Here is a 26,182-nt window from a genome sequence, read left to right as displayed (position 1 = left end):
CGATTATCGAGGTCGATTATCGATGCCGATTATCGGTGCCGATTGTCGATACCGATTATGAGTATGTGACAGCATAGCATCATAATACATGCCCATATGCATCATCAACATGTTTGTTATGAGACGTGGTTGACCATTGCATATGTCATTGATATGTTGTTATGAGACTCCCTGATAGGCGGAGATTGTCTCACATGAGCGCACGGTATGCGCAGGATTGATGCATGACTGGATTGTATGACTTATGCATCTTGCATTATGTGTTGTGATTACTGTACGCCCTAGCGATATTAGGGTCGTAGCCTCCACAGGCATAACGTGGATGACCAGATGAGACACCGAAAATCTATTATTAGCATCGGGCTGCCATAGGTTGCCCTGAATGATTGCCTTGAATGAAAATTCCTAAACCATCTTGGTACCAGAGGACGCTCCAACGTCGAGACTGAGTGGATACATAAGCGCCCAAGTGCCGAATACCAGTAGGCCGCGTCTCTCACTATGTCGTGGTCGGTTGGAAGGGGGTGTGGCCTTACCCACCTGAGAGAGTAGGCATAGCTAGGCCGAGTTTGACCAGCTCCTAATTAGGTCAGCTATTGACGGCCAGGTATGCATTGGTATACTACTAGCAGGCGGATAGTGAGGTCTCTTTCACTTACCCAGTTGTGCGCTTGATGGAGTAATAAGTTGGTGTAGAGTGTACTAGACCCTAGTGATGAACCCAGAGATCTAGAGTACTGATTTATGAAGCAGGAGTTGCATACTCAACATTATATTCATTCATTCACTATCCACTCGGGCTAGTGGTGTGCAACTAATTATTATGTGTACTTTCACAATGGTCAGGATTTCGGTTTGGGCGCGCGACTAACCTGAGATCAGGAACTTACCACATTGAGTCTATCTATCCAAATTTAGGTATGGGACTGGTTTGGATAAAAGTCCTTTGTGATAGGCTCCATAGCCTGCGATACCACATACTATCATCCCGACGTCACACTGCAGCTTGGTCATTTTATTCGCACCACATATTGCATATTGCATTATATCCTCGGCATATGGCATTTTGGGTTGCTATGTTTCTGCATTTATATGACCTAGATGAGGCTGATGGTATTCATAGCTCTTTCGAATTGCATATTATATTGTATCCTCGATATCTGATATTTGGTTCATTAAGTTTTCGCATTATATAGCCGATTTACATTACTTTCTCAGTATATGACATTGGCTTGATATGTCTTTTCATCGCATATCCTGGATGAGGTTGATAATATTTTTATGGACTTATCAGTATTTTTGCTTACTCTGATATTGTATGGTTCGTGGACTTATCAGTATTTTCGTTTACTCTGATATTATATTCTGAGCACGCATATACTGCTCATACACTTTCACCACCCTTTAAGCTTTCTATAAGCTCATTCACGATAAATGCTTGCAGGTAGCGTTAGGTCGTAGCAGAGTTGAGCTTGGAGCATAGAGCTGTCTTTTGGAGCTTTGATTTTTGACATATATATTTCCCTTTCAGCATTGTATTCAAATATTTATATTAGTAAATATGTGATGATGATGTTGCCTTTGTGATTTGGGTGTACTTGTGGTTATGCTTCTTATGAGACAAATGTACTATGAAAATCCTCCTTATAGGATCCCAGGATCGGAATCTGGCGTATGGCGATGGAAGCTGAGAATGAGGTGCTACAGAGGCTGTCGGCACCAGATTCAGCGATAAGAAATTTTGTGGGCCTGGTTTCCGAGTTTGGGGCGTGATAGGCCCCGCGCGATTGGAGCTGGAGACGCCCCTTAATACTCCATAAGGGTTGTTGTAGTGTGCTCGACAAGATGAAGCTCTCCTCCTATACCTGCCTACACGATCGGAGGATGCAGGTCCACCCCTAGCCCCACCTGCACGATCGGAGGACCTCGGGAGCGACCTCACTCGTCGCCCTTTCTACCAGATGCTCGGCATAAACACCTGCAGGGGCGACCACGGGCATACACCTAGCAGGGTGCCGCCAGGGCATTCTTCTTTGCAATGGCTTTCAACCACTTTATCTTCACCGCAAAGGGGAGTCTCATCTTCTTTGGCCGAGGGTGATTAGACATCTTTGCAAAATAAAAATAGACAGTTAAACTTGATCAACATTATTGCACATGAGCATTACCGTATATGTTAAAAAAAATCGCAGTAAAGAGAGAATCTCAATCACCTAATAGGTTGACCATAGACTAACCAACTTGCTACAAGACGTGCAAAATGATTAGACTCCTATAGTCCCATAAGCAACAGCTCGTTCTTGGGTGATCCTGGCCTAGCGAAGGAGCAAGGTAAAGAGTTTAGGTTGAGATCTAGCAAAGCTACAAAAAAAAAAGAAAAAAAAGAAAAAAAAAGAGTCAGATGGCCATGAATTGTAAAATAGAATAAGATGAGTATATGGTGGCTCAAGTTTCGACGTAGGAGGGCGAAGGAGGTAGGGACTCTGGCCTGCAGTCTGCCCAACTCCTATGCAGAAGCCTTCCACTCTACCGATACGAAGAACCACCCCTTGTTGGAGGATGGGTTATTTGTTATGATGACCTAGCCCTTACTCGGCCATGAGGAAAAGTAATACCAGCCTCAAGAACTGGGGCTACTCCTGGCTTGGTACAGATAAAGGAGCTCATCGACAGAGAGCTCAAAGTTGCCAACCTACTGTCATAAAGCATAACATCCAAAGATGGCTCGCCATACATTAACGTTGAGATGTCCTGGAGTAAGCTTCAAATGGTGGAGCACGTCTCTTACCAATGAATGGAAAGGCAGCCGCATGCTCCAAGAAAAGAAAATGTGATACAAGGCCACCTCCCCCATGGGAGGGTGGCCTAGGAGCTCCCTTACTTGTGGAAGCCGTAGCCCCACTGAGCTCGGGATCTTGAACTCCGACCGAATGGACTACAAGTCCTCCGACTGTAAACAAGAGAAAAATATTGACCGATAAGGTCACCCCTTGAGAAGATGAGGAGGCCGCCTCTGCTTAAGGCGAAGAGACTTCCTTAACACGAGGTGCCATCATTGGCGATGGTTCACCTTGAGACGAAGCTAGCAGAGAGTCTGTGTTGTCATGTACATACTCCCCATAGAAGGCCTCTGAAATGAATCCTCCCCTCGAAATTTTCCCTAGAAGACAAAAAAATATAGAGAAGGGAGAGAGTAAAAGGAAGAAGACACTACAAAGGACATGCGTATCGGGAATTTTGAGCTCAGACTGCTATGAGATGATTGAGATGAGATGCACAAGGTATGAAGGAAAGACGAAGACAGGTAAGGAATCAAGTCAGCAGAGCTCGAGTCTCACAAAATCTAATAGGCGCACAATGAGGGAGGAAGCCTCTATTTATACAAACTCAAGTAGATGGCCATTTAATGTTGATGGCATCCATGGAAGCATGATGAGGTGCCTCGACTGACATGCCCTTCCACGTGGCGTCACAAGGTTCGCAAGAGCAAAGCCATAATGGCTTGAGCGACAGGTGTTCGTCTATAAATCGCTCAGAAGGCAAATGACGCACGCTACTTATCATATCCTTTTCGATTCCCGTGACAAGCACCATCTTTTTCGATTCCCGCTCATATCATTAAATGACAAATTTAAAAAAGAAAAGATTGGGCTACTCACTATTGGAAATTAAGTTTCCACATCTCGAGATCATTTCAGGCTCTTACTTCTTGAGCTGACACACATCGATCTCGAAAGTAGGGGGCAACTATTATGAGGAAAACTGAACTAACTTGTTGTATAAAATATGCGAGCAATCACAAGTGCTGTATAAGAATTGAACCAACTAAGAGTTACCTGAATGAACTCCTTAAAGCTATCGAGGTATCAAATTACGAGATGAGCCGACCTTGAATGACCAAAACCGAGCTGAACTATTCAAAGGCAGAGCTCAACAGTGTGATTTACTTGGCGAGCTGACCTAATCGATCCCGACTTGAGAAATGGGATATTTAGAGAGAATCCCGCCTTGTACCAAGGAGAGATCTGCAAAATACTAGCCAAAGATCACATCGACCGAGCTGAGTTTGACAATACTTTCGGAAGCAGATCCAAATCCAAATAAGGACCTTTCACTCTACATGCCGTGTCCTATCTATATACGTGAGATTACTATATCTCTGTGAGATATACAAGCTCAAGAACCACCTAAACACCCTATAAATACATCTACTGTTAATGTTAACAAGGTAAGCAAAAAAACAAAAAAACAAAAAATCCTAACTCGAGTCCCATTTCCACTTCAATGCAACTCACTTGACTTGGCTATTGTAGGGTCCCCTGCCACAACGATCGCCTAGTTGTCCTTCATATGCTCTTGATACAGGTACTCACGCGGCCAGTAGGTGTGTCACCTGTACATCCAAATTCCAGCAACAAGAACTGCCCTCCTGGCTTATTATAAACCCCACCTGCGGTCCTCGCCCCCACCCTTTTCTACCAAAAAAACGTCTCCCCCTTGCCCTCATCTTCTCGGAGAGAATGTATTGTTTTACTTGATATTGTAACTGCACTCACCTCGCGCGTGCAGAAAGTGACACAAGTGTGCAAGATTGGACACAATCTTCACCGTGCAGATTCCATGCATAAAAAGAGATTAGACAAGTATGATAATCAGGTGGGCCATATGTGTGGGAAGATTTAAATCATTGACTGGTTTATCTTAACTATTCATTTCTTTTTACATACCTGCTCTCGCCTAATGGATTAGATGTGCAATCCATGTAGCTGGGACAGAGGGATGATCGGCTCCGGTCTCTCACATGTCACATGTCACCGCAATTTCAAAATGCTCACAGATGGGACTCGAATTCGGCAGCGACCCGAGCTTCAGGTACTGATGGGTGCTCTATGAGCCCCACCATGGTATACATGTATTTAATCCACACCATCCATCCAATTTTGCAGCTCATTTGAGGGCATGAGCCAAAAATTGAGGCAGATCCAGTGGACTACACAGGAAACAATGGACAACAGGTTGGATTCAGAAAGCTTTTATCACTGGGCTTATGGGGGTGTCCACTGGAGATACGTATCTACCCCATTTGCCGAAACCGGGTTCTCACAGATGAGTCCAAGGACTCCTTGTTTCCGCATACTGCTGAACTATCACTCAATTTTTATAAATACGACAAGCTTTCAAGTACAACCAGTTGGGCTATAAGTTACCATACATACAGTGCATAACTTATAACCTATCATTTAAGTGAAAAATCCAACCCGTCCAATAGGATTTACCTACACTAAAGATCATCTTGTAAAAAATAAAATAAAATTATACCAAGTAGACCTCATCAAATAAAACAAATTCTATACATTGAAATAACAAAATACAAGCGGGATCCACGCGCTGAGTTGATGTGATTGAGCTTTGCGAGAGGGGTAATACTCATGATAGAGCCAACCCATTTGCTGAGTTAGATTTTGGATCCACATGACAGTTTAGAAGTTATCTACAAAGTGGATGAAAAAATAAGGTTCAACCAGTTGAGCTTGAGTATCTTCACAGTGAATATAAAAAGAGCCACCATTTGAAAAGGACGTGATTTGATACTCTTGTTTATAAGCAGACACTCAAAGGATATAAAAGTGGCATAGTTAATTCTTAACAGAACCGTCAAAAATTGGACTCGGATTGCATGGGCCACAACTATTGGGTTGACATGGCAAAGTTTTATTGGACCCACCATGATGTATGTGTTTTATCCACGCCATTTATTTATTTCGTCAAATTATTTTAAGGTATGAACTAGAAAATGAGGCAGATCCAACAGACACACAATAAGAGTTAGATCCTTCCTAAGGCTCACGATGATCTTTGTTTGTTATCTAACTTCTTCGTAAGATCATTAAGGCGTAGATAAAGGAAAAATATAAATATAAGTTTGATAAAAAAACTTCTCACTCCTAGGAAGCTTTCAATGTTAAGCATTCCCAGGTCTGCTTAGGTGTGAGTGTTTGTGCGTGCAAAGAAAAAAAACCTTTGACAGGAGCACCATTGTGAGTGTACAATGCTTTCATGTGTATATATTAACCGTCACAAAGCCGACCTAGTGTAGGCAAAGGGTGGGCGTAAATATCAATTTCCATCGATAGCTGTCAATTTCCATCAATAGCACACGAGTAGCCGTGTAGTTGCTAAATGCAGTGTATTTTTCTTTTTTTGCAATAACCAGAATATATTCCCTCTCTCTCCCTCCTGTAAATATGCTACAAAATCTCTCCCTCTAATTAAAACCCTGCTCGTCTCTTTCTTCTCTCAATACAATCTCTCCCAAGAAAGAGAAGAAAAATAAAATAAAATCCCTCTTTCTACTCTCGATACAATCTCTCCCGAGAGAGAGAGAGAGAGAGAGAGAGAGAGATGGATTCGTATACTCTGCATCTAGCCATGGCGGCATTAGTAGGCGCCTCTTTCGTAGCCGTCTCCGCCTACTACATGCACCGCAAAACCCTAACTCAGCTCCTCGAATTCGCGCGGGCCGTCGAGCGGGACCGTGACAGTAACGCAGACGAAGAGGAGACAGACAGAGCTGATTCTTCGCATCAGCAGCAGCATTCTGGCAAGTCTTCAAGGAGGAACCACCACCACCACCGCCGGAAAGGGGCGGCGACGGCCGGGTACTACCGCCGGGCTTCGGCTTCCATGCCTGACGTGTCAGCAATTGCTGCTGCTGTGGAAGGGGTGGAGAAGCAGCCAAATGGGCCGCTTGATGATCGGAGCCTGCTGATCCCAGCTGGCCTCCCGAGGCTTCACACGCTTCCGGAAGGTATGCACTCGTCAGACTTCTCCCCGGAGTGAAAGGTTTCCAGAGTTTTATCTGCTCGTGGAAATGGGGGTGATTCTTGTATTGGGTTTTTGAATTCTGGATTGCATTCTTGTGGGTGAATATGAGCTGTGAATTGATGCTATTTAATCTTTTCATTATCGGGAAATTGTGGGTGGTTAAAGAACTTCAAAAGGTTGGAACTAATAAATTCTGGGTTTTGTAGTAAGACTATTTATCAGTTTGAGAAATTACACGAAGCAAACAATTTGGATGCAGTACAATCTCATTTTCTATCTCCACACACACACATCTGAGAAGTCCTGCTAAGTGCACTTGAGCGAGTGTGCTTGCCTGGTGCTTGGTGCTCGGACATGTCAACTTGATGGGAAGAAACTTGACCTCATCGCTTCTTTCATCATTTCCCATGAATTAATTGGTTCTAGAATTTGTCTCTTTGGTGATAAGTTTGTTGCTAAAAATATTCTTGACACATGTTATGTGATCAAGTAAAAGTTTCGGGATGAAGCTTACCATCGAATTCTTGGACCTCCACTTTTATTCCTAGGTCTTGGTCAGTGTAATTTTTGCGCCAAGTACTCTTCCATGTGCTATGTTTGGAGCACCTCTAGAGTCAAGTAGAGGAGTGCAGACTTCTGAGATAAAGAGTCAACTTGTTGGGTGAATTAAGCAAACCCCTCTAGGGGGTTTTCAACCTGATTCACCTACCCAAGTATTGAATTGGTTTGTAGGTATTATCTGGACAGAATTGAGTGGACGGGTATTGGACATGTTTGGTGCCACAATTCAATGCAGATTCTAGCGCAGGATTTTAGGATTGTTTATTGGCTGTCACTAGGGTTGAATTAGAGCTAGGGGGGGGGGGGGGGGGATTAAGACGGAGTTTTAGGCAATACTCGGGGATATTAGATGCAGGTTCAGGTTTTAGGACTGATTTGTGGGGACAGCTTAAGGTTTGTTTGGAGTTTTGGGGACAGTTCAGGTGCTGGAATTTTGGAACTGACAGGTTGTGGACAGATTCTGAAGAATGTTGGGAAAAAAAAACATAAAAACGAAATGGAACTTGCTAACCAGCAAAGATATAATGCAGCTACTGTAGATTCGTATAGAAGTATTGTAGCATGCTATTGTAACATTACCTAATCAATGAAAGAGCTATTCTTTTCTTCTCTGACAGCATGCAACTGTGTCATGTTATAGTAACTGATTGAATTACTGGACTGCCAAATGACCAACCATTCTACTTTTTTAACCAGGGAAGCTACATGATACTGTCCGTTTGATGAGCACCTTGGATCTTGCACACATGTTCCACATGTGTGTGAGCAGAGAGGGCTGGAGAAGTTCACTTGCTCTAGAGAAAATTGCATTTCTCATACCAAAGAAGAATTATGTTGGGATCCTGCATTTAAGAAGCTTAAGACTAGTCTCTAACACTAGACAGCAACTCGCAATGCTTGTTCTTTTTTCATGCTGATTGACTGTCAACTCCTTGCATGTAAAAGCAAATTGAGGCAAAGCTAGGGTACAAGGACTCTCTCTTTATTTGCAGAGGAATTAGAGGACTGGAGCACTTCCATTCTTTGGAGAAATATCAAATGTGCATATTGCTTGTTTTACTGTGTGATGTCATCCATTAGCTATTGTTGAAGGATTAAGAATTCCTCTTGAGCATGGCCGGGTAGGTATTCATGCATTTGAGAGCTCAAATAGGATATCATTGATGAACGCCGAGTGATCTCCAACATGATGGTCAGGGTGTTATCAACAAGTGGCATGTGCAAAGACATGAGGAACTGATGTGATCTTACTATTGTAGAATCTTTCCAAAGAATCTTATGGTTGCTGCCAATTTAAAGCTAATGTTAGTAAATAGACAAGATTTGTTGGTAGATCTCTAGACATTCCACATGGCACACTTGCACATCACAGGGCCCTAGTATTCATTCAACGAGATTCTGCAAACCATCCAAAAACCTTTCCTAAAGAAACCACTTCCAACAATGGTCCATCCATCAAGAGTATATATCCATTAATTGTAAGGTCCTTTCATCATCATCATCATCATTATTATTATTATTATTATTATTATTATTATTTATGAACAGGATTGTAGGTTCTCTAGCTCCTTAGATGTGGTACTAGAGACAGTGTGGTGTGTGTGAGTGATCCGGGATTCAATCCCTGGTAGTGTTACCTTTAAAAAAAAATAAAAATTGTAAGGTCCCTTCTAATCTTGCAGAAATGCCATAAGCATAGCCCTTGTGTGGAACTCATGCTTGTCTGGTGGAAATACTTTAAGGTCCTGTTTGATTTTTTATTTTCATTGGAAATGTGTGGTAAATGGGTCATTATTACTCCCTACGCATGTTTGATTTTTGTGAGTAGTTTCATCTTGAAAATTGGTCCAAAAAGGTCTGACTTAAATTTGTGGGCCCCACCATGATGTATGTGAGATATCCACACTGTCAATCTGTTTTTCCGGAACATTTTAGGGGATGATCACAAAAATGAGGCAGATCTAAAGCTCAATTGGCCCACACCACAAGAAATAGTAGTCGTGAAACTTCTATTGTTGAAATGTTTTTTCTTCCTTGGGCCCAGAAGACTGTTTATTTGTCATCTACCTGTTCATAAGGTCACATGGATATGGATAAGGGGAAAACAAAAATATTAGTTTGATCCAAAACTTTTGGGCAAAAGGTTTTTAATAGTAGGCCTTCCATTCCCACTGTTTCCTGTGATGTGCCCAAAAGACTGTTTATTTGTCATCTAACTTATTCATGAGGTCACACGAACATGGATAAGGGGAAAACAAAAATATCAGTTTGATCCAAAACTTCTAGGCCCTCAAAAGGTTTTTAATGGTAAGCCTTCAATTCCCACAATTTCCTGTCATGTGGTCCACTCGAGCTTTAGATCTGCCTCATTTTCGGGCTTATGCCCTAAAATCAGCTAGTAGAATGGATGGATGGCATGGATAAGCCATATACATCACAGTGGGCCCCACATGAAATTCACATTCCGCCTCGATTTTAGCGTAAAAAAAGCAAAACATCAACTCTGCCTTGAGAATGGTGTTGGAATTAGGGTGGGAAATAATTATACCTACTTCCAAGTATTTACCATAGTGAATTAGAAAACAAACAACCTCTAAAGACTTAGCTTACTGAACTTCTCAATTCTCTTTATAATTGTTTCCACTCACTTCCATGAGAGCAAACGTTGGAACCTTAATCATGATGTGCGATTGTCATTCATTTACCCCTTCAATTCATTGCACATCCAGCATGTCTAGAGGCAATACAGACCTGGGGTCCTTGACACAACCCAATCGAAGGAGGAAATTCAAATTTATTAGCATACCTTTTGCAAAGGTTAAATCAACAAAAACCTCCTTTGAAGGCTGAAATTGATCCCATATCACATATAATGCAAGACATGCATTAGAACCCCGTAACTAATGTGATGGGAAGAGTGGCACATGCTAAAGAGAGAAGCAACTCATGTTATCACCATAAAAAACATCCATTGGAGTATCATTTGTAAAATCTCTTGATATGTATGGCCAGCATGTCTATTTAAAGGTTTAAGTACTTAGAATTCCTTATAGTGCTAAAACTAACGCCTATTGGTTCAAACATAATCAATCCTAATTGCACTCAACTACTAATAAAAGAACATGGACGGACTAGAACTGATCTCATTAGCAGGAACTGCAGCAACCTACTTTATCTACTGTAGCATGCTATTGTGGAGTTGGGAAAGAGACGCGAGGGATCTTGATATCCATTGAATAAGATGTGGCAAAATACTGTTAGGTACAATGTAGTAGCAGGAATACACTCTTTCGCACTTGTTTTCATTATGCAAGTTGAAAGTAGCAGAGCACAAATTACTCAACTGGTGATGCCAATTTGGGTCCAGCTCTAAGCAAGGTGTTCCATTCCATTACGATACACCCCTAAAGGCCGATACGTATAGGTAATGGCCATGACCGTTACACGATATGGGGGTGAAATGGGGCAGTTGGTTTTTTGGGACTGTATCGGTTGTTATGATGGCCGTAAAGGTCGTTACAAGGCATAATGGCCATTACCCTCGTAACGATTGAGAAATGACCACTTTTTTCTATTTAAATTCATTTTCTCCTCAAATTTTCACTTTTCTCATTCAAAAAACTCTTCTAGATCATTTTACAATAGATTTCAACCATTTTTACTATAGTTTTTAAGATTAAAACCTAGATTGAAGTAATTTAAGGGAATAAAAGCTCTGAGGGCCATTTTTTTCAAAAAATTGAAAAATTAGTATTTATGCCTTTTCTTTTTTTTGTGTTTGATTATGATGTGTAAATATTAGAGACATAATCATGTTCGCAAATTTACTAGACAGCCCAATACAACACTCTCACCAAAGAGTTTACCGTTACACTACCATAAACATGTTAAAAAAAAAAAATGAATACATATTTGGAATATTTACATTTTCTAGATTTTCTAGATATTTTATTAGAAATTTTCAGGCAAAAGAAAATTTCCAACCATTACAGGGGTCGTAACGGTCGCTATGCTCCCGTATTGGTTGTTATGGCCAATACCCATAACGGTAATGGTGGTGACCATTAGGGTCACTTAACCGATACAGAATACATTGGCTCTGAGCAATTTTTTAAATAGCACCCATAACGTAGCACTAGCGTACGCTACATAGCGTAGTGTGGTTGTAGCGCTACATAGTGTCTTAAATAGCGCAAATCCCCTGTAGCGTATGCTATAGGGGTCGTAGCGTATGCCACAATGTATTTTTTTATATTATTTTTTTCATGTTTTCTTTGTATCTAATGTTGAGGAATGTGACACTTGTATTGTACTTGATACTTTTAACCTATGGGATTTTTATTTCTTTTCATAATTGTGACTTATGGTTTCAATTAGACATTATTAATTAAAATGGTTTGCTTAGAAAGTTGTTGATGTGATAATTATTTGATTTGGTTTATATATGTGGATTGGCTTTTGATAAATGATAACTAATGACTTGTTTGAACATGCTTATAATTGATAAAATGAATAATGTTTTAGAAATTCTTATATATAATTTTCCTTTTTTCCACTATTTATTATATTTGTTCTATTTTTAAATTAAAAAAAATAGAAGTATTGTATAGCTTATGCTACACGCTATAGAGGGTTGAGTGCTACGCATCACACTACCGCTATTTAAAACACTGGCTCTGAGTTACAATATGACTACTTGTTTTGCTAGTCACTGCCAGGCGGTACTTCGTTTAGTAATGACTTGTTTTTAATTTATCAACTTTGAATGTACATAGGTAATACATGCTTCGTTTTACTTGAGAGCACATGCCTAAAAATAATCAATTATTCTATTGTTGATGACTTGTTTATAGAGAAATTTGTTACAGATTATGTAGTCTTCTTCAGTGTCTTGAACCAACAATGCAGATTTATGATACTATTTTTAGCGTTTCAGGTCGCGCAAGTTCAACTAAGAGAGCTGGACATGTAATTCGACCTCCTTCTCCAAAGTCACCTGTTGCCAGTGCTAGTGCATTTGAGAGCATTGAAGGATCAGATGAAGAAGATAATTTGCCTGATAACTCTAAACTAGACATGACCTATTTGCATGTTAATGGAAATGCTGTGAGTTCTTCATTCTTTTTTGTTTGATTTGAAATGCAGCTGTGAAGCATGCTCGTAGTCATGCATATTTCAATTGATGGTTTCTTTTATTTTTATTTTTATTTTTATTTATAATGATAACTACTGTTTGCCATTCTATGTTTGTAAGTCTGATGAGCTTCTACTTAACACTAGGGTACTTAGTAGAGCGATTTGACCTAGATGGGTCCTGGTGTTTCTTTTAGAAGATAAGTTGTTATTTCTAATCTTTACTTTTAGTCTCTAGAAGTATTACAAAGCAAAACATCCATAATAATTCAAGATTTGGACATTTACAAGTGTACATTGTTTCCCATCTCTTGTTCTGTTTAGAATATCATAATCATCATAGCCTTGTCCCAACTATTCAGGGTCGCCTTTACAAATCCTCTTTCACTGAAGATTTGAAACCGTTACTCTACTTTTTAGAACTTCTTTCAAGAATAACTGTACCAGATCTCTGATGTGTACTCTATCTGATTAGTAACAACATGTTTACTGAAGGAATTTTCCATTACTAAGCTTTCGAAGATTTCGGGTGCTTGAAGCTTGGACTAAGGAAAGCAAATCAACATTTAGTGGTGAAAGTTCTAGTTTTTTAGATTATAAAAACAATCTGATAGAACTAATGGATAAAATTGAGCTGCAACTAGAAGGATGAAAATATTCACCCATTAGGGCTTCAAGTTCAGACCTGTAGGTCCACAAACTTGAGGAAATAGATCCACAAACTTGATAATTTCCTCAATTGCAGCAGAGAATTAGAGAAATATAAAAGAAGAATGATAAATATTTGGAGTCTCACCACAAACCCAAAGAAAACCTAGAAGAGTCTTACTCCAGGGTTTTACAAGTCTCACTAGTCACTTCTAAAGTTCAATCCAATCTTAGGATCCATATAGAATGGCTTAATCAGTCCGTTGTTGTATAATGGTTCATATGTATGCTATTTGTGTGGTTTCATTTTATTGTTGTGTGATAGTTCCATATGTAGGCCATTTGTTGGAAGTTAAGGAACAAGATGCTCATAGGATGAGCGCAGCTGAAATGAGGTTGTTGAGATGGATGAGTGGTAAGACAAGGAAGAATAAAATTAGAAATGAATGCATTTGAGGGAACTTAGGAGTAGCACCAATATGTAATAAGATGAGGGAAAGTAAACTTAGATGGTTTGGCCGTGTCAGTGCAACTAAGACCAAGAACTGCACCAACTGGGAGCAAGGCATTCCAAAATAGTTACGTGACCGCCGTAATGGCCGTTACGTAAGTTGTAATGGTAACTGTGGTAGCTGTTACGCATTTCGGGGTCGTAATGACCATTATGGAAAAATTGACCCATAAGAACTTCATAACGGGGCCAAAATAAGGTTTAAAAAAGAAGATATAACGCTGTTTATGGCCCATATCGTAATGGTAACGGCGGTGGCACATTGCTTGGTTCAAGTTTGTGAACTTTAAGGACCACATTGTGTAAAACCTTTCTTCAAAATTTTTTCCTTGAATTTAGAAAGCCTTTCCAGTCAGGACAATGCCACATTGCTGGATTCAACTTTGTGAACTTTAGGGACCATATTGTATAAAACTTGTGTTGTATATTCCATTGAAGAAACTCAATACGAGAGAGAGAGAGAGAGAGAGAGAGAGAGAGAGAGAGAGAGAGAGAGAGAGCCTAATAAGATAAGAATGCCCCCCAAAAAACTCAAGGTGGTATAGGAGAAGAACAACTCGAGTTTAGAAGGCATGAACGAATTTATTCAAAATACTCAAAAAGCATATCATGGAGATGGTTTTTGAGGGAGTCCTAAGTAGCAACGAGTAATGACAGGTAACATGAGTAGCAGGTTGCAATGCGAGCTGACATTTTATAATCATAGATCTAAATTCAGATGCATGAACAACAACTCAATTGACAAGGACAAGTGTACCATAATAGCTTTACAGATAGCAGCTAGCGACTTCTTCAGGTAAATATGGTATGGGTGCACAACGGTTAGGACCAAATAAATTTTTTGCCATTTAACATACAATTACTTAAACTAATATGTCAATTTAAACTAAGTGAGACAATTAACTCTAAAGCTTCTAAGCCAATAGAGGGTCCAATCACATAGATTACAATAGATATGCCATTCAAGCTAAGCAACTAGTCTATAAATGATAGTGTACATGCATGTGAGATATGCTAACTATTAATTCCTAACATTCATATAATCATGCATACATATAATTCACTAATCAAACACATAAACATGATTAAACAAGTACTCTTAAATGACAATTTCAAACACAAGCATGCATAGTGGTTCGGTTTCCCTATTCCACTCCCAACGGACGCACTTAACCCATGTGTACCGGATTTCACTATCGGAGATTTTAAATCAGGTTCACATCTAAGCTTTCCAACCCTACACAAGGACCGCAGTCCTACACAAGAACTGATGCAGGACACATGATTTAATGCTAACATGCAACGTGGAGATTATGAAAGAGTCCATAAAGTAATTCAATTTACAAAAGATGCTAACCTATCAAGTAATTAAGAGTAAACAATAGGTAATAAAATCTGATTTAACTTAAATCATATGCCCGCATGCTAAGAAATCACATAAATCAATTAAAACTAGGACCGATGGAAGGATAGAACTTTCGATTTAGCATAGGCGTGTTCCACACTCAATTGATAGATTTGTAGGTTTTATGATTAGAGTTAGGAAATGAGTAAATCTGAAATTAGGAAAATTAGGGTTCATGGGAATTGGGGATTTTGGAATTAGGGTTTTTTAAAAATTGGAAAAAATAGGAAATTGAAGATCTAGGTTTTAAAATGTTGTAATGGGAAAGGAAAATGAGAAGACAAGAGAAGAAGAATATTGATGCAGGATAATTAACCACTTGCTTTAAAAGCTCGAACTGTTAAAGCATGGTGAATTAATCCCCTTATCTCATAGCCCAGGCCCCACATCTCATGGGTTAGGACCTCAGCCAAACCCCCCTCGTGGCCCCCAAATCACATGGGTACCGTCTCACACGAGCCACTCAAATCACACAGGTGGGGCTTGCCTCTCACAAGCTACCCGCCTCACATGGGCCGCCCACCTCCAGTGTGTCCTTGCATCCCACAGGCAACCCCACTCGAGCTCGATGTGAAAATGCCCTTGCATTAATCACCATCGGTGAGGAGTCTCGAACACGAGACCTCCCGCTCTGATACCAATTTGACGCAGGACAATTAACCACTTTCTCTAAAAGCTCAAATTGGTAGAGCATGGTGAATTAATCCCTTTATCTCATAGCCTAGGCCTCACATTGCATTGGTTAGGACCTCGGTTGAACCCCCTCGTGGGCCATAAATTACATGGGTACCGCCTCACACGGGCCACCCACCCCGAGTGTGCCCCTACATCTCATAGGCAACCCCACTCGAGCCCGGTGTAAAAATGCCTCTGCGTTAAATACCTTTCGAAGAAGAGAGATGAAGGATGTAAGAAGAATACCTTTCGAAGATGAGGAAGAGGAAGGATGTACCTTGGGGAATCTAGCACCAAACAAATTTGTACCCTACCACAATTTAATTAGAATAGAGAGTTTTTTTTTTTTGAAAAAAACCCTAGAAAACAATGAGGAAAATTCCTTCATACAAGAGAGCTTCTCTTTTCTTTTTTTTTTTCCTTCTCAAATCTCCACTAGGGTTGGAACTCCACCTACCATGTGCTTTTATAATTAAAAATTCAGAATTAAAATCCAACGTAATTACAGCTATGCCACTCACTTAAGTAAAATGGTCCATCATCCAAAATAAGAAAACTAAAACATATATTATCAATCTCAACCATTAAATAACTCTTAAAAATAACAAATAACATAAAGAAAGCAAGATCAGAGTTCAAGGGGCCATGATCTAAAAGATCTGGTGGCCCGATGGCCTGATCGACAAGATCCAACAGTTGGATCGACACGAAATAGAAATCTTATGAATAAAATGATTTCCTAAGCAGCCCTCATGCATCATCCCAAGGTGGGGTCTTCCTGATGCACGTCCAATGCATGTTGGGTCTTCAAAATGGCTTGGCGGGCCCCACAAAGAAAGCTGCGCTGATGTGGGTGGTCGTCGCCGTCTCTGGTACACCCGAGTAGGTCCTTTGATGTCCCCATCAAGAACCTATCTAGCATATACTCCCGCCGAATTCTCCCACCAGAGACGTTAGTTGGTTTTCAATTGGCTAACCAACAACCGCAATCCTAGTTCAAGGACCTATGTTTACTCCCGCCAAAGGCTCCCACGAAGACTAACGCGTACACACCCATGTTCAGTGAATTCGGCCCTACACAAGAACCCATCGAGTTTGTGTTACAAACTCTTACACTCAATCCTACCCAAGGAAAGATAGTATTGACTCATAACACGTACACACTCGTGTCCGGTGAGTTCGGCCTTATACAAGAGCCTAGGTCCTACATAAGAACTTATCGAGTTTGGGTTACAAACTCTTACTCTCAATCCTATGCAAAAAAAGATAGTATTGACTTATACATGACACTTGTCGAATTGAACCCCTTTGATGTGTTGTGCTTGAGTTACTTCTTCAAAGCTCTTTTGTGCTTGATTTTGCTCCTCAATTGCTCCCCCGATCGTTGATGCCGATGTGTTGCCAATGCTTCAACTCCAAGATTAAACACCTTGCATACGTTGCTCCATAGAGGTGACCAAGGTGATAGGGAGGTGGGGAAAATCTCCAACAACTAATGGAAAGTTGAACTCCTAGGGTATTCTCCTTGACGAACACTCTAGAGGTTGATAGACACTAGGATTTGCCAATAGAATCGGTATCTAAACTCTAGAGAATGCTTGAGATCATGATATTCTTGTAAAGGAGCTTAGAATGCTCATTAAAGTGAAGAATTACTAAGAGCATGAATCTCATTGGGATAAAGCCTAAGAGGTTTGTAAAGCTTAGGATACATTAGGGTCTCTAAAATGCCAAAATCTGTCCAAATATCTGAACGCAATATATATAACAAAGAGGCTCCAACGGATCTTTAACGGTTAGGCTTGATCAATATATATATATATATATATATATATATATATATATATATATATATATATATATAACAAAGAGGCTCCAACAGATCTCTAACGGTGAGACTCGATCGATCAAGCCTGACCCTCAATCGATCGAGCCAGGTTGAAAATGGTCTAGTGAACTCATTGGACTGTTTTGGCCATGTTCGATCGATCAAGCTTGATTGCTCAAGAGGAATTGAAGATTCCTCGAGTGTTCGAACTAAGTCATATTTAGGCTAGTGCTTGCTAGACGTTTTTGGCCATGTTCGGTCGATCAACTCGATCGATCGAGCTTTGCTTAAGCATACCAATGAGTCTGCTGGTTTGGGCAGTTTAATTTCTAGCAACTTGAGACGTCCATAGCCTATCTTATCATGTTCCAATTAGGCTCCTAAGGCTAAGGGATGATCGCACAAGGTTTCCCTATTAAGGTAAGGATCATCTAGAGGTTCAAGGGTTGTTTTGAGTCAAGGTTAGAGCCATCGAGACACCTCATTTACATATTCTTCACTTCCTTGATGCTTTAGTCTTTATTTGTCTTCGGTCTTCAGCTTCCAAGGGCTCAATCGACTTCCTGACACATAGACACATGATTGACAAACAAGGTGCACAAATAAGTGCAATAGCATGCATTGGTTTAGATTTCGAAATCACGATCCTTGGATATCAGAGCTAATCATAGAATGACAATGCGGAGGAAACAACTCTGGTCAGGAGGCTTGACATAGTGATGGGTACAGTTAGAAGGCCTGTCACAATTAAAAGGTCTAGTTAGAAGGCGTCGACATGGTGTCCATTGCGATTTGGGCTGAGTGATCAGATCAAGCAATGCTAACAAATGGTCGAAGATGATGAAGATCCAGTGGCACCGTGTATGGAGATTGGAGGTAGTAGCAAAATGAGGCCCAAATGGTAGTTCAGATGGTAGCAGGAACAGAGAGCTTGGTTCCATGGATGTGTGGAGGTGGATGATTGGGACAATCACCTATTTGTTGCAACACAATGCAAGTAGAGATAACAAGCCAGAGATGGCACAGATGATAGGTGGACAAAGGAGCATGTGTGCACGCAGTTCAGTGCACTCATGGAGCACCAAGTACAATTTTTTTTAAAAAAAATGGAATACTCCTATCAATCTTCATAAGAAAGAGAGCAAGGAGATGATCTTTCACAGGAGGCTTTGATTTGCTGATAGGTCTTGTTCAGTAGATTGATGGTTGGAGATGATGTGAGGTTGCAGAGAGCACGATGAGTGGTTGGAGGTGATGAATCGGGGGCTGAAAGTTTGGCAAATCGAAGCTTAGATTTGGGCAGAGAAGGGTTCTGGTGTGGGTTTGTGGATGGTGGAGATGGGTGATGTGGTTTGGAGAGATGCTGGAAGCGGTAGTGGTGAACAGAGATTTGTGGCGATGGCAATGGGGTTGAAAGGCAAACGAGTTAGATCTGGGGTTGAGATAGCATCAGAGCAGCAGGTTCAGATTCTGATGGGGAATGAGTTGTGGGATCCAACCGATACATGCACAATGGCTAAGGTCTGAAGCGATTCTGGTGACACCGAATGCTAATTCTGATGGTGGTACTGGACGATGAGACTTGGGTAGTAGATGGGGTGCTAAAAATAATGCAAGATTCAGTGGTTGTGTGCTTGCGGCTGCAATCTACGACGTGCAATGGGTTGGGTCACAGAAGATGACTGACATCTAGTGATGTTGGCTGACGATGGTAATTAAATCCGGACACAGACCTGTAAACAGATACGAAGATCGTTGGAGACAAGGATGGAATCCGAACACCGAGATTTGGATATCAGAGATGGTTTTGGGATAGGTACAGATCATGTTGCTATGGGTTGTAGCAAGGTGCAGATCTGGTTGGACTTGTGTCGGTTTGGGATGAGGGTGATGGCCCGAGCTGAGGGTTTGGTAAACAATCCAGTTGTTGGGTAGATGGTGCTGGATCTGATATGTAGTGGTGTTGGGTCGTCGAAGATAGTGAAGATGGACACAACCCTCATGGAAACCAGAAGGGATTTGGTGATGGTCATATCCTAGCAGTGACTGGAGCAGGGATGATGGAGAGGGGTGAATTGCAAAAGGCAGCGGGTGCTTGTAGCTTGTAGGTTGTGGACAAATGGCAATCATGGTGCGGGTAGACATCAGATTTGATGCAAAACAAGTGACGATGATCGTGTTGTTGAAGGTCGGAGCAAATGGAGGTAGTGGTGGATTTGATGGATGACCCTTGATGGGTTCTGATTGTACGTCGACAGTGATTGTTCGATTGGAGTTTTCTGGAGATGATGGGTTTGCAGGATTTGCACCAACAACAATAGGATTGCTAGATTGGGTTGATGGGGTTGGGCTGATACAGGACAGAGCAGGGGATCGAGCTGCGGGATCATGATGATGAATGGCTCGGATAGACTTGGCAGTGTAGGTTGGTGGGGACGTAGTTGATGAACGAAGAGGATCCAGGGCCCAGATCAAGGCTCTGATACCATGTAAACTTCAAGGACTACATGGCGAAAGGCTTGTGTTGTATATTCTATTGAAAAAACTCAATGCATGTACTAGAGAGAGTATCCAAATATACATGAGAAGAAATCTTCATAATCTAAATCTACTCATATTATCCTAATCTACTGTAACAAACTTTGTCAAGTTTTTGGTGCTGGTACATGTTGTATGTGTAGTAGGGAAAGGATCGAAGTTAGCACCATTGCCTACAAGTTAGGGCTTAGGCCTTAGGGGGCCTCTTTCAAGTTGTAAATGGGCTTGGTGTAATTTATGAAATTAAACAATTTGATTATGTGAATTAGTATTCCATTTCATGGTTTTGAATATTTGATATTGTGCCTACAAATTGTATCAGCCTTTGATTGTTCGTTTCTCCTATTGTTTATATGGAATTAGGTACAATTCTTTTAGAAAACTAAACTGTGTTGTATATAACCCTCTCTTAGTGTGGTGGCAGTTAGGAAAGATACATGCAACTAAGTGGTTATCAATTCCTTCAAATAATGTTGATTTTTCTGATTTGGATGGTTTAATAGAAAGAGACAAGTCTCCGTGGTTCTGTTTTGTATTCTGGATATATTCTTGTTTTAGTGTGTCGACTGTAATTGGTTTTTTTTTTTTTTGTGCTCTCTATATTCCTCAAAACAACTAGAGAATCTCAAGAAACCTGTGGTGAACAGGGACCAGACTGTAACAGCTTATTTCAAACATTACCGGATCATATGAACACTAACAGGGAGCAAAAGCCGATTGCTGCAGCTAGCATGATCCGATCTCATAGTGTATCTGGTGACCTGCATGGCATCCCACCTGACCCAGTGGCAGCTGATATTCTTCGGAAAGAGCCAGAACAAGAAACTTTTGTGAGACTGAAGATCACACCAACTGGTGAGAAGCACTTGCCATTTCTCTTGGGAGTACAATGTGTATATATGTTCTCTTTCTAGATTTAGAACTTGTGACTTTATGATTGGGAACGATGGCTCATGTTCCAATGAATATCAGGGATAATATCTAAGTCCTTTCTTTTGATTGATACATGGTAATGGCATGGTCTGAGACCAGACCTATAGCTATCAGCTCATCACTGCCACCAAAGCAAACATGCACTTGTTACCTAAGTTGCTAGTAATTTATAAGAATACCTCCAAAACCTTGAAATAAATAGAGGATCTATGTAAATGACAGAAGCACACTTATCTCACTCATTAAGAAGGTAAAGTAACCCTAGAAATATGTGTGCCATTATGGTAAAGTCTGCATTTGAGGGAACTTAGAGAGTATTACCAGATAATAATATGAGGGAAAGTAGACTTGGATGGTTTAGCCATGTGCAATAGAGACCAGAAGTGCATTGGTTAGGAGTGAGTTGGTTCAAGTTGTAGGCTCTAAGAGGGCAAGGGCAAGGCCCAAAAGGACGTGAGTGGAGGTCTTAATAAAAGATTTAAAAAAAATAAAAATAAAAATAAAAGAATGTAAGACAAGACTTGACGACTTGTGGTTTAACTCAGGATATGGTCCTTGATGGATTGGAATGGTGGACACAATTTGTGTGGCTTAGATGATGATGATGGTGAACTAAAATAATTTTGAGCCACACCAACCAAAAGTTTCTTTTTCTTTTTTTTTTTTTTTTTTTGCTAAAAAAGATTTTTCCTTGGGCAATAATAGCTCCATATAAATATTCAAAAAAAAAAAGAAAGAAGAAAAAGAGGCTCCATATCTATTCTACTTGTTCTCAAATTTGCAATCATTGCCTCTATTTTACTCTTTCAGGTTGCTAAGTTCCTTAGAGTGAAAGGTGCAATAGCTGAAAGTAGAACATTTATTAGATGGAGAGGCTGCTCACTTGATACCTAACTATGTAGAAACATGTAGATGAGAACCATATGGTAAGAATCCCACTAGGAGAGGACTTAGAGACTTCAAGATCCTGCACATGGCCTGTAAGTGATGCACATGGCCTGTAAGTGATGCACAGGAGGGACATGCCTGAATTGGTTTGCAATAGCATGTCATGTATCGGGCCTCATGAACACTCCACATTAGGCACACCCTCCAAAAGACAATATATGCTTGTCCACATTGATATCTAGCATCCCACAACCACTTCTTCTTTTTCCACATGTAGAGATAAACCAAGAGAAAATGGGGGGAGATTGCCAACCGTACACCTAAATTCACTGGGTAGAATCTTCATTCCTTCCTCCTTGAATTGCATGCCCAACATCTTACTTTTCTGCAAATTAACTAACCTGATATAGCTTCACAACTCCTTAGTATTCTTCTGAGTTTTACGATCTAATCCATTTTCACATCGGAAAACACCGATGTATCATCTGCAAATGGAGGCGGGCCTGATTGAGGTTGTCTTGATTGATTTGTAGCCCTCTGGAAAACCTTTCTTATTCTCCTTTTCAATAGTTGTAGTAAGCAATTCTGCCATGATAACAAATAGCAATGGTGAGATAGGATCACCCTGTTAAATTCCTCTTAAACCTCAAAAGAAAGCCTTCAGAGTCCCATTAATGAGAGTTGTTTAGTGGACCCAAAGAAATGCACGTGTACATCTATTGTCTCCATTTAACACCAAACCCAATCCTTAAGAGGATATGCTGCAAAAACTCCTAGTTCATATGGTCATAAGCTTTCTTCAAATTTAATTTGCAAATAAGGCCTAGCAAATCGGCTCCCTAATGAGAATTGATGCAGTCATGAGCAGTGAGAACCCCGTAAAGAAGTTGTCTACCATGGAGAAAAGCTCCTTGTTATGTAGAAGTGAACACTCCCAAAACCGACCTTAGCCTACCCACAAGAACTTTAGCTAATATTTTGCATTGGCTTCCAATCAAGATAATAGGCCTAAAGTCTTGTTGACTCTCTGCTCCATCCTTCTTAGGAATCGGCACAATGAGTGATGCGCCCCGTGTCTTTGAAATTCTGCGTCTTAGATAAAACTCTGAAGTGAACTCCATGATATCTCATCTTCCCCCAAAAAAACATGGAAAAAACTCATGGGGTATTCATCTGGGTCAGAAGCCTTATTTCTACACAGATCATCCATGGTATTAATAATGAAAAAAAAACTGTAACGGCTCCGTGGCGTGTATTGGTACACACTGTTACTGTTATGTCACTGTCTTGGAATACCTTGTTAACCTCACTTACCCTGTGTGTGTTAAAATTAATTAGATACCCACTAGGCACCCAATCAGGTGCTTGAACTAGACCTGATTTTTAAATGGGTAAATGGATCCATATTCTATACCCATTTAAATCAGGCCTGGTACCTTGGGTATACACAGATCCGGATACTCATTGACAGCTCTAGGAAAATGAGAACAAGTTACAAATGAGGAGACTTCCCCTTCAACCATCTCTAATAGTTTTAGCATGTCACTTTGAACCAAATGCCATTGGTCTACCGTGAGGAATTTGATTCCATTTCCGTCAGCGAAGACCTTGACTTCAATTAAAAAATTGATTCTCTAAGACGAAAAAGCAGTTGGGGCTTTACACTATTCCCTCATGTTGCATCAATGAAATCATTCCCAAAGCTTGCTTGCCTGGTCGCCTGTGCTAACATTGAGCAATTTTGATGGTGATCGCGTCAAGCATCTCCTGATCTGTTAATAGGAGAGAACTTGATAAACCCCATGCAATCCTTTGAAACTTGTACAAAGGGAACACATAATTGCATTGCTTAGCGTAGGGTACTTTCTAAACCTTTAAATTTGTTTCTTTGAACAAATTCACATTCTTCAGGTCCACAACAACCCTAATGAAAATATTTTGGCTTTCCTCACACGCTTGGTGCTCTGCAAAATTTAACAGAGAAGGGGGTGCTCATTTTCGACCAGTAGATGCCATGTGTTTCATAAATCAGACGGCGATACTCAACAAATATATAGAAAGATGGTAATAGAACCTAAGAAGACATGCTGTACTTGATGTTGCCGAGGGCATTAAACAAAATTATGGGCAATATATCTTCATTTAGATGGTCTAAAAGAAATCTTCATTTACATCACAAAAGAAACTACTATCTGCACAAAATCTCATGTGTTTATATTATAATTGAAGGTCAGCTTCAGCTATTTCATATTGCAAAGCCCACAATTTTCTACTTACCAAGCCATATATACTGGCCTCTTATCCCAAAACTTTCAAGTCTTTATGTTTATTTACACATGGTGACTGTTCAAGTTCTTAGATTTTGTCAAGCACCTAGGTGGAAATCTTTAGGCATTGAGACCCGAATGTTGATCATTATTTTCTTTGTATTCACTCTTAGAGGCACCATCTGCCGATGAAGCAGAGGTTTATCTGGTTCTTCAAGAATGCCTTGAGATGCGTGAAAGTTATGTGTTCAGAGAAGAGGTTGCTCCTTGGGAGAAAGAAGTTATAACTGACCCCAGTACGCCAAAGCCTAATCCAAACCCATTTGCCTATGCTGCTGAGCAGAAAACTGATGTGAGTTTGTTCTCTCTTCACATTTTTTTTTTTATATTGGGCCACCCACATAAGTCCTATCTCCCTTGGTATTTCTGATGTTGTTATGTGCCTTTTCAATTTCTTTTCAGCATTATTTTCAGATGGAAGATGGAGTTGTTCATGTCTACGCAAATAAAGACTGTAAGAATGCCAAATTGCAAATATAATTTGTTTGTGAGATTTAGGTCAGCTACTATTTGGTCTGGAACTAGTTCATCTATGAGAAAGTTTATGCTGTATTTGCTTGTCTATGGTTCAGCGACAGAAAAACTTTTTCCTGTTGCTGATGCTACAACCTTTTTTACCGATCTTCATCGCATCCTCCGAGTTATAGCAGCAGGGAATATCCGAACTTTGTGTCATCATCGGATGGTTCTTCTGGAACAAGTAATTGTTTTACTTTTATCATGCTACATTAGTTGAAATTCATGTAGGTTTCATCAACCATAAGCTTATGCTAAACTGAGATTTGGGTGGTTCTTTTGGGGCTCCAATCAGAAATTCAATCTTCACTTGATGCTAAATGCCGACAGAGAATTTCTTGCTCAGAAAAGTGCACCACACCGCGACTTTTATAATGTCAGGAAAGTTGATACTCACGTCCATCACTCAGCATGCATGAACCAGAAACATCTTCTGAGGTTTATTAAGTCGAAGTTGAGGAAAGAACCTGATGAGGTATGGAAGTTGATTTACAGTGCAATGCCATACTATCTGTCCTCATTCTTGTTCAGCAAGAAACTTTTGCTAATTGGAGCCTTCTTTCCAATGTGAGTTGGATTGTTTGTTCGCTGAAGCAATCTATTTCGACATGCTTTTATTTAGGTTGTGATATTCCGAGATGGGACGTATCTAACATTGAAAGAAGTTTTTGAGAGCTTGGATTTGACGGGGTAAGCTGAAATTAAGCTTTACAAGTAAATCTATTCTTTCTTTTCTTTTAGATGTTACAAATGATTTGTTTCGATGTTTCTTTGGAGCAGGTACGACCTTAATGTTGATCTCTTAGATGTTCATGCAGACAAGAGTACATTTCACCGTTTCGACAAGTTCAATCTCAAGTATAATCCTTGTGGTCAAAGTAGACTCAGGGAAATTTTCCTTAAGCAAGATAATCTTATCCAGGGTAAGCTTCATTATTTGGAGATCATCTTTCATTTAATGATTTCCTTATATATTGGCTCCAATTCCATTTACGCTTACTTTGGTTATCAGATTTAGTTTTATTACGTGGCTCCTGCTTTCATAAGTTTCTGAAGTGGATGCTTTAATGTGACCTTGTATCATATGCAAAGCTAAATGATCTAATCTAGAGTGCATCCAAGAAAAAAAATTCTAACCCAGAGTATCCATGGATATTATAATTATAAAAGAAATTTCATATTTAGCTTAGCCAATTTTGTTTTCCAATGCTTCAGGCTGGAGTTCAACTTTGTTAAATGTTGGGTGAAGCACATCAACAAGCTTGAAGCCATGTGTTTTAAATTCCAAGGCCATTTCAACCATATCCTAACTTCTATGCTCAATTCAACATCACTATTGTGAATCCTTGTGAAACCGATCCTTTCAAAAATCAACATCATAGTTCATAACCAAT

General features: G+C 40.2%; 1 protein-coding gene across 3 annotated transcripts in view; it reads left to right on the top strand.

Moving 5' to 3' along the window:
- The first annotated feature begins 6,171 nt into the window (after positions 1 to 6,171).
- Positions 6,172 to 26,182, top strand: part of LOC131242816 (AMP deaminase-like) — a 56,112-nt gene continuing 36,101 nt past the window's right edge. Inside the window, exons 1-9 of one of the 3 annotated variants that reach the window (XM_058241714.1) lie at positions 6,172 to 6,808; positions 12,323 to 12,492; positions 20,772 to 20,979; positions 24,386 to 24,564; positions 24,675 to 24,726; positions 24,845 to 24,972; positions 25,084 to 25,263; positions 25,411 to 25,478; positions 25,569 to 25,711. In XM_058241714.1, the coding sequence (XP_058097697.1) occupies positions 6,403 to 6,808; positions 12,323 to 12,492; positions 20,772 to 20,979; positions 24,386 to 24,564; positions 24,675 to 24,726; positions 24,845 to 24,972; positions 25,084 to 25,263; positions 25,411 to 25,478; positions 25,569 to 25,711 (1,534 nt within the window). In that variant the 5' untranslated portion in view covers positions 6,172 to 6,402. The remainder of the gene's footprint in view (positions 6,809 to 12,322; positions 12,493 to 20,771; positions 20,980 to 24,385; positions 24,565 to 24,674; positions 24,727 to 24,844; positions 24,973 to 25,083; positions 25,264 to 25,410; positions 25,479 to 25,568; positions 25,712 to 26,182) is intronic. The other 2 variants (XM_058241713.1, XM_058241712.1) reach the window with 2 other exon arrangements.

This window comes from Magnolia sinica, chromosome 4 (genome assembly GCF_029962835.1).
Source record: "Magnolia sinica isolate HGM2019 chromosome 4, MsV1, whole genome shotgun sequence".
NCBI lineage: Eukaryota > Viridiplantae > Streptophyta > Magnoliopsida > Magnoliales > Magnoliaceae > Magnolia > Magnolia sinica.
The sequence above is the reverse complement of the archived record's forward strand: the minus strand, read 5'-3'. Positions and strand labels throughout refer to the sequence as shown.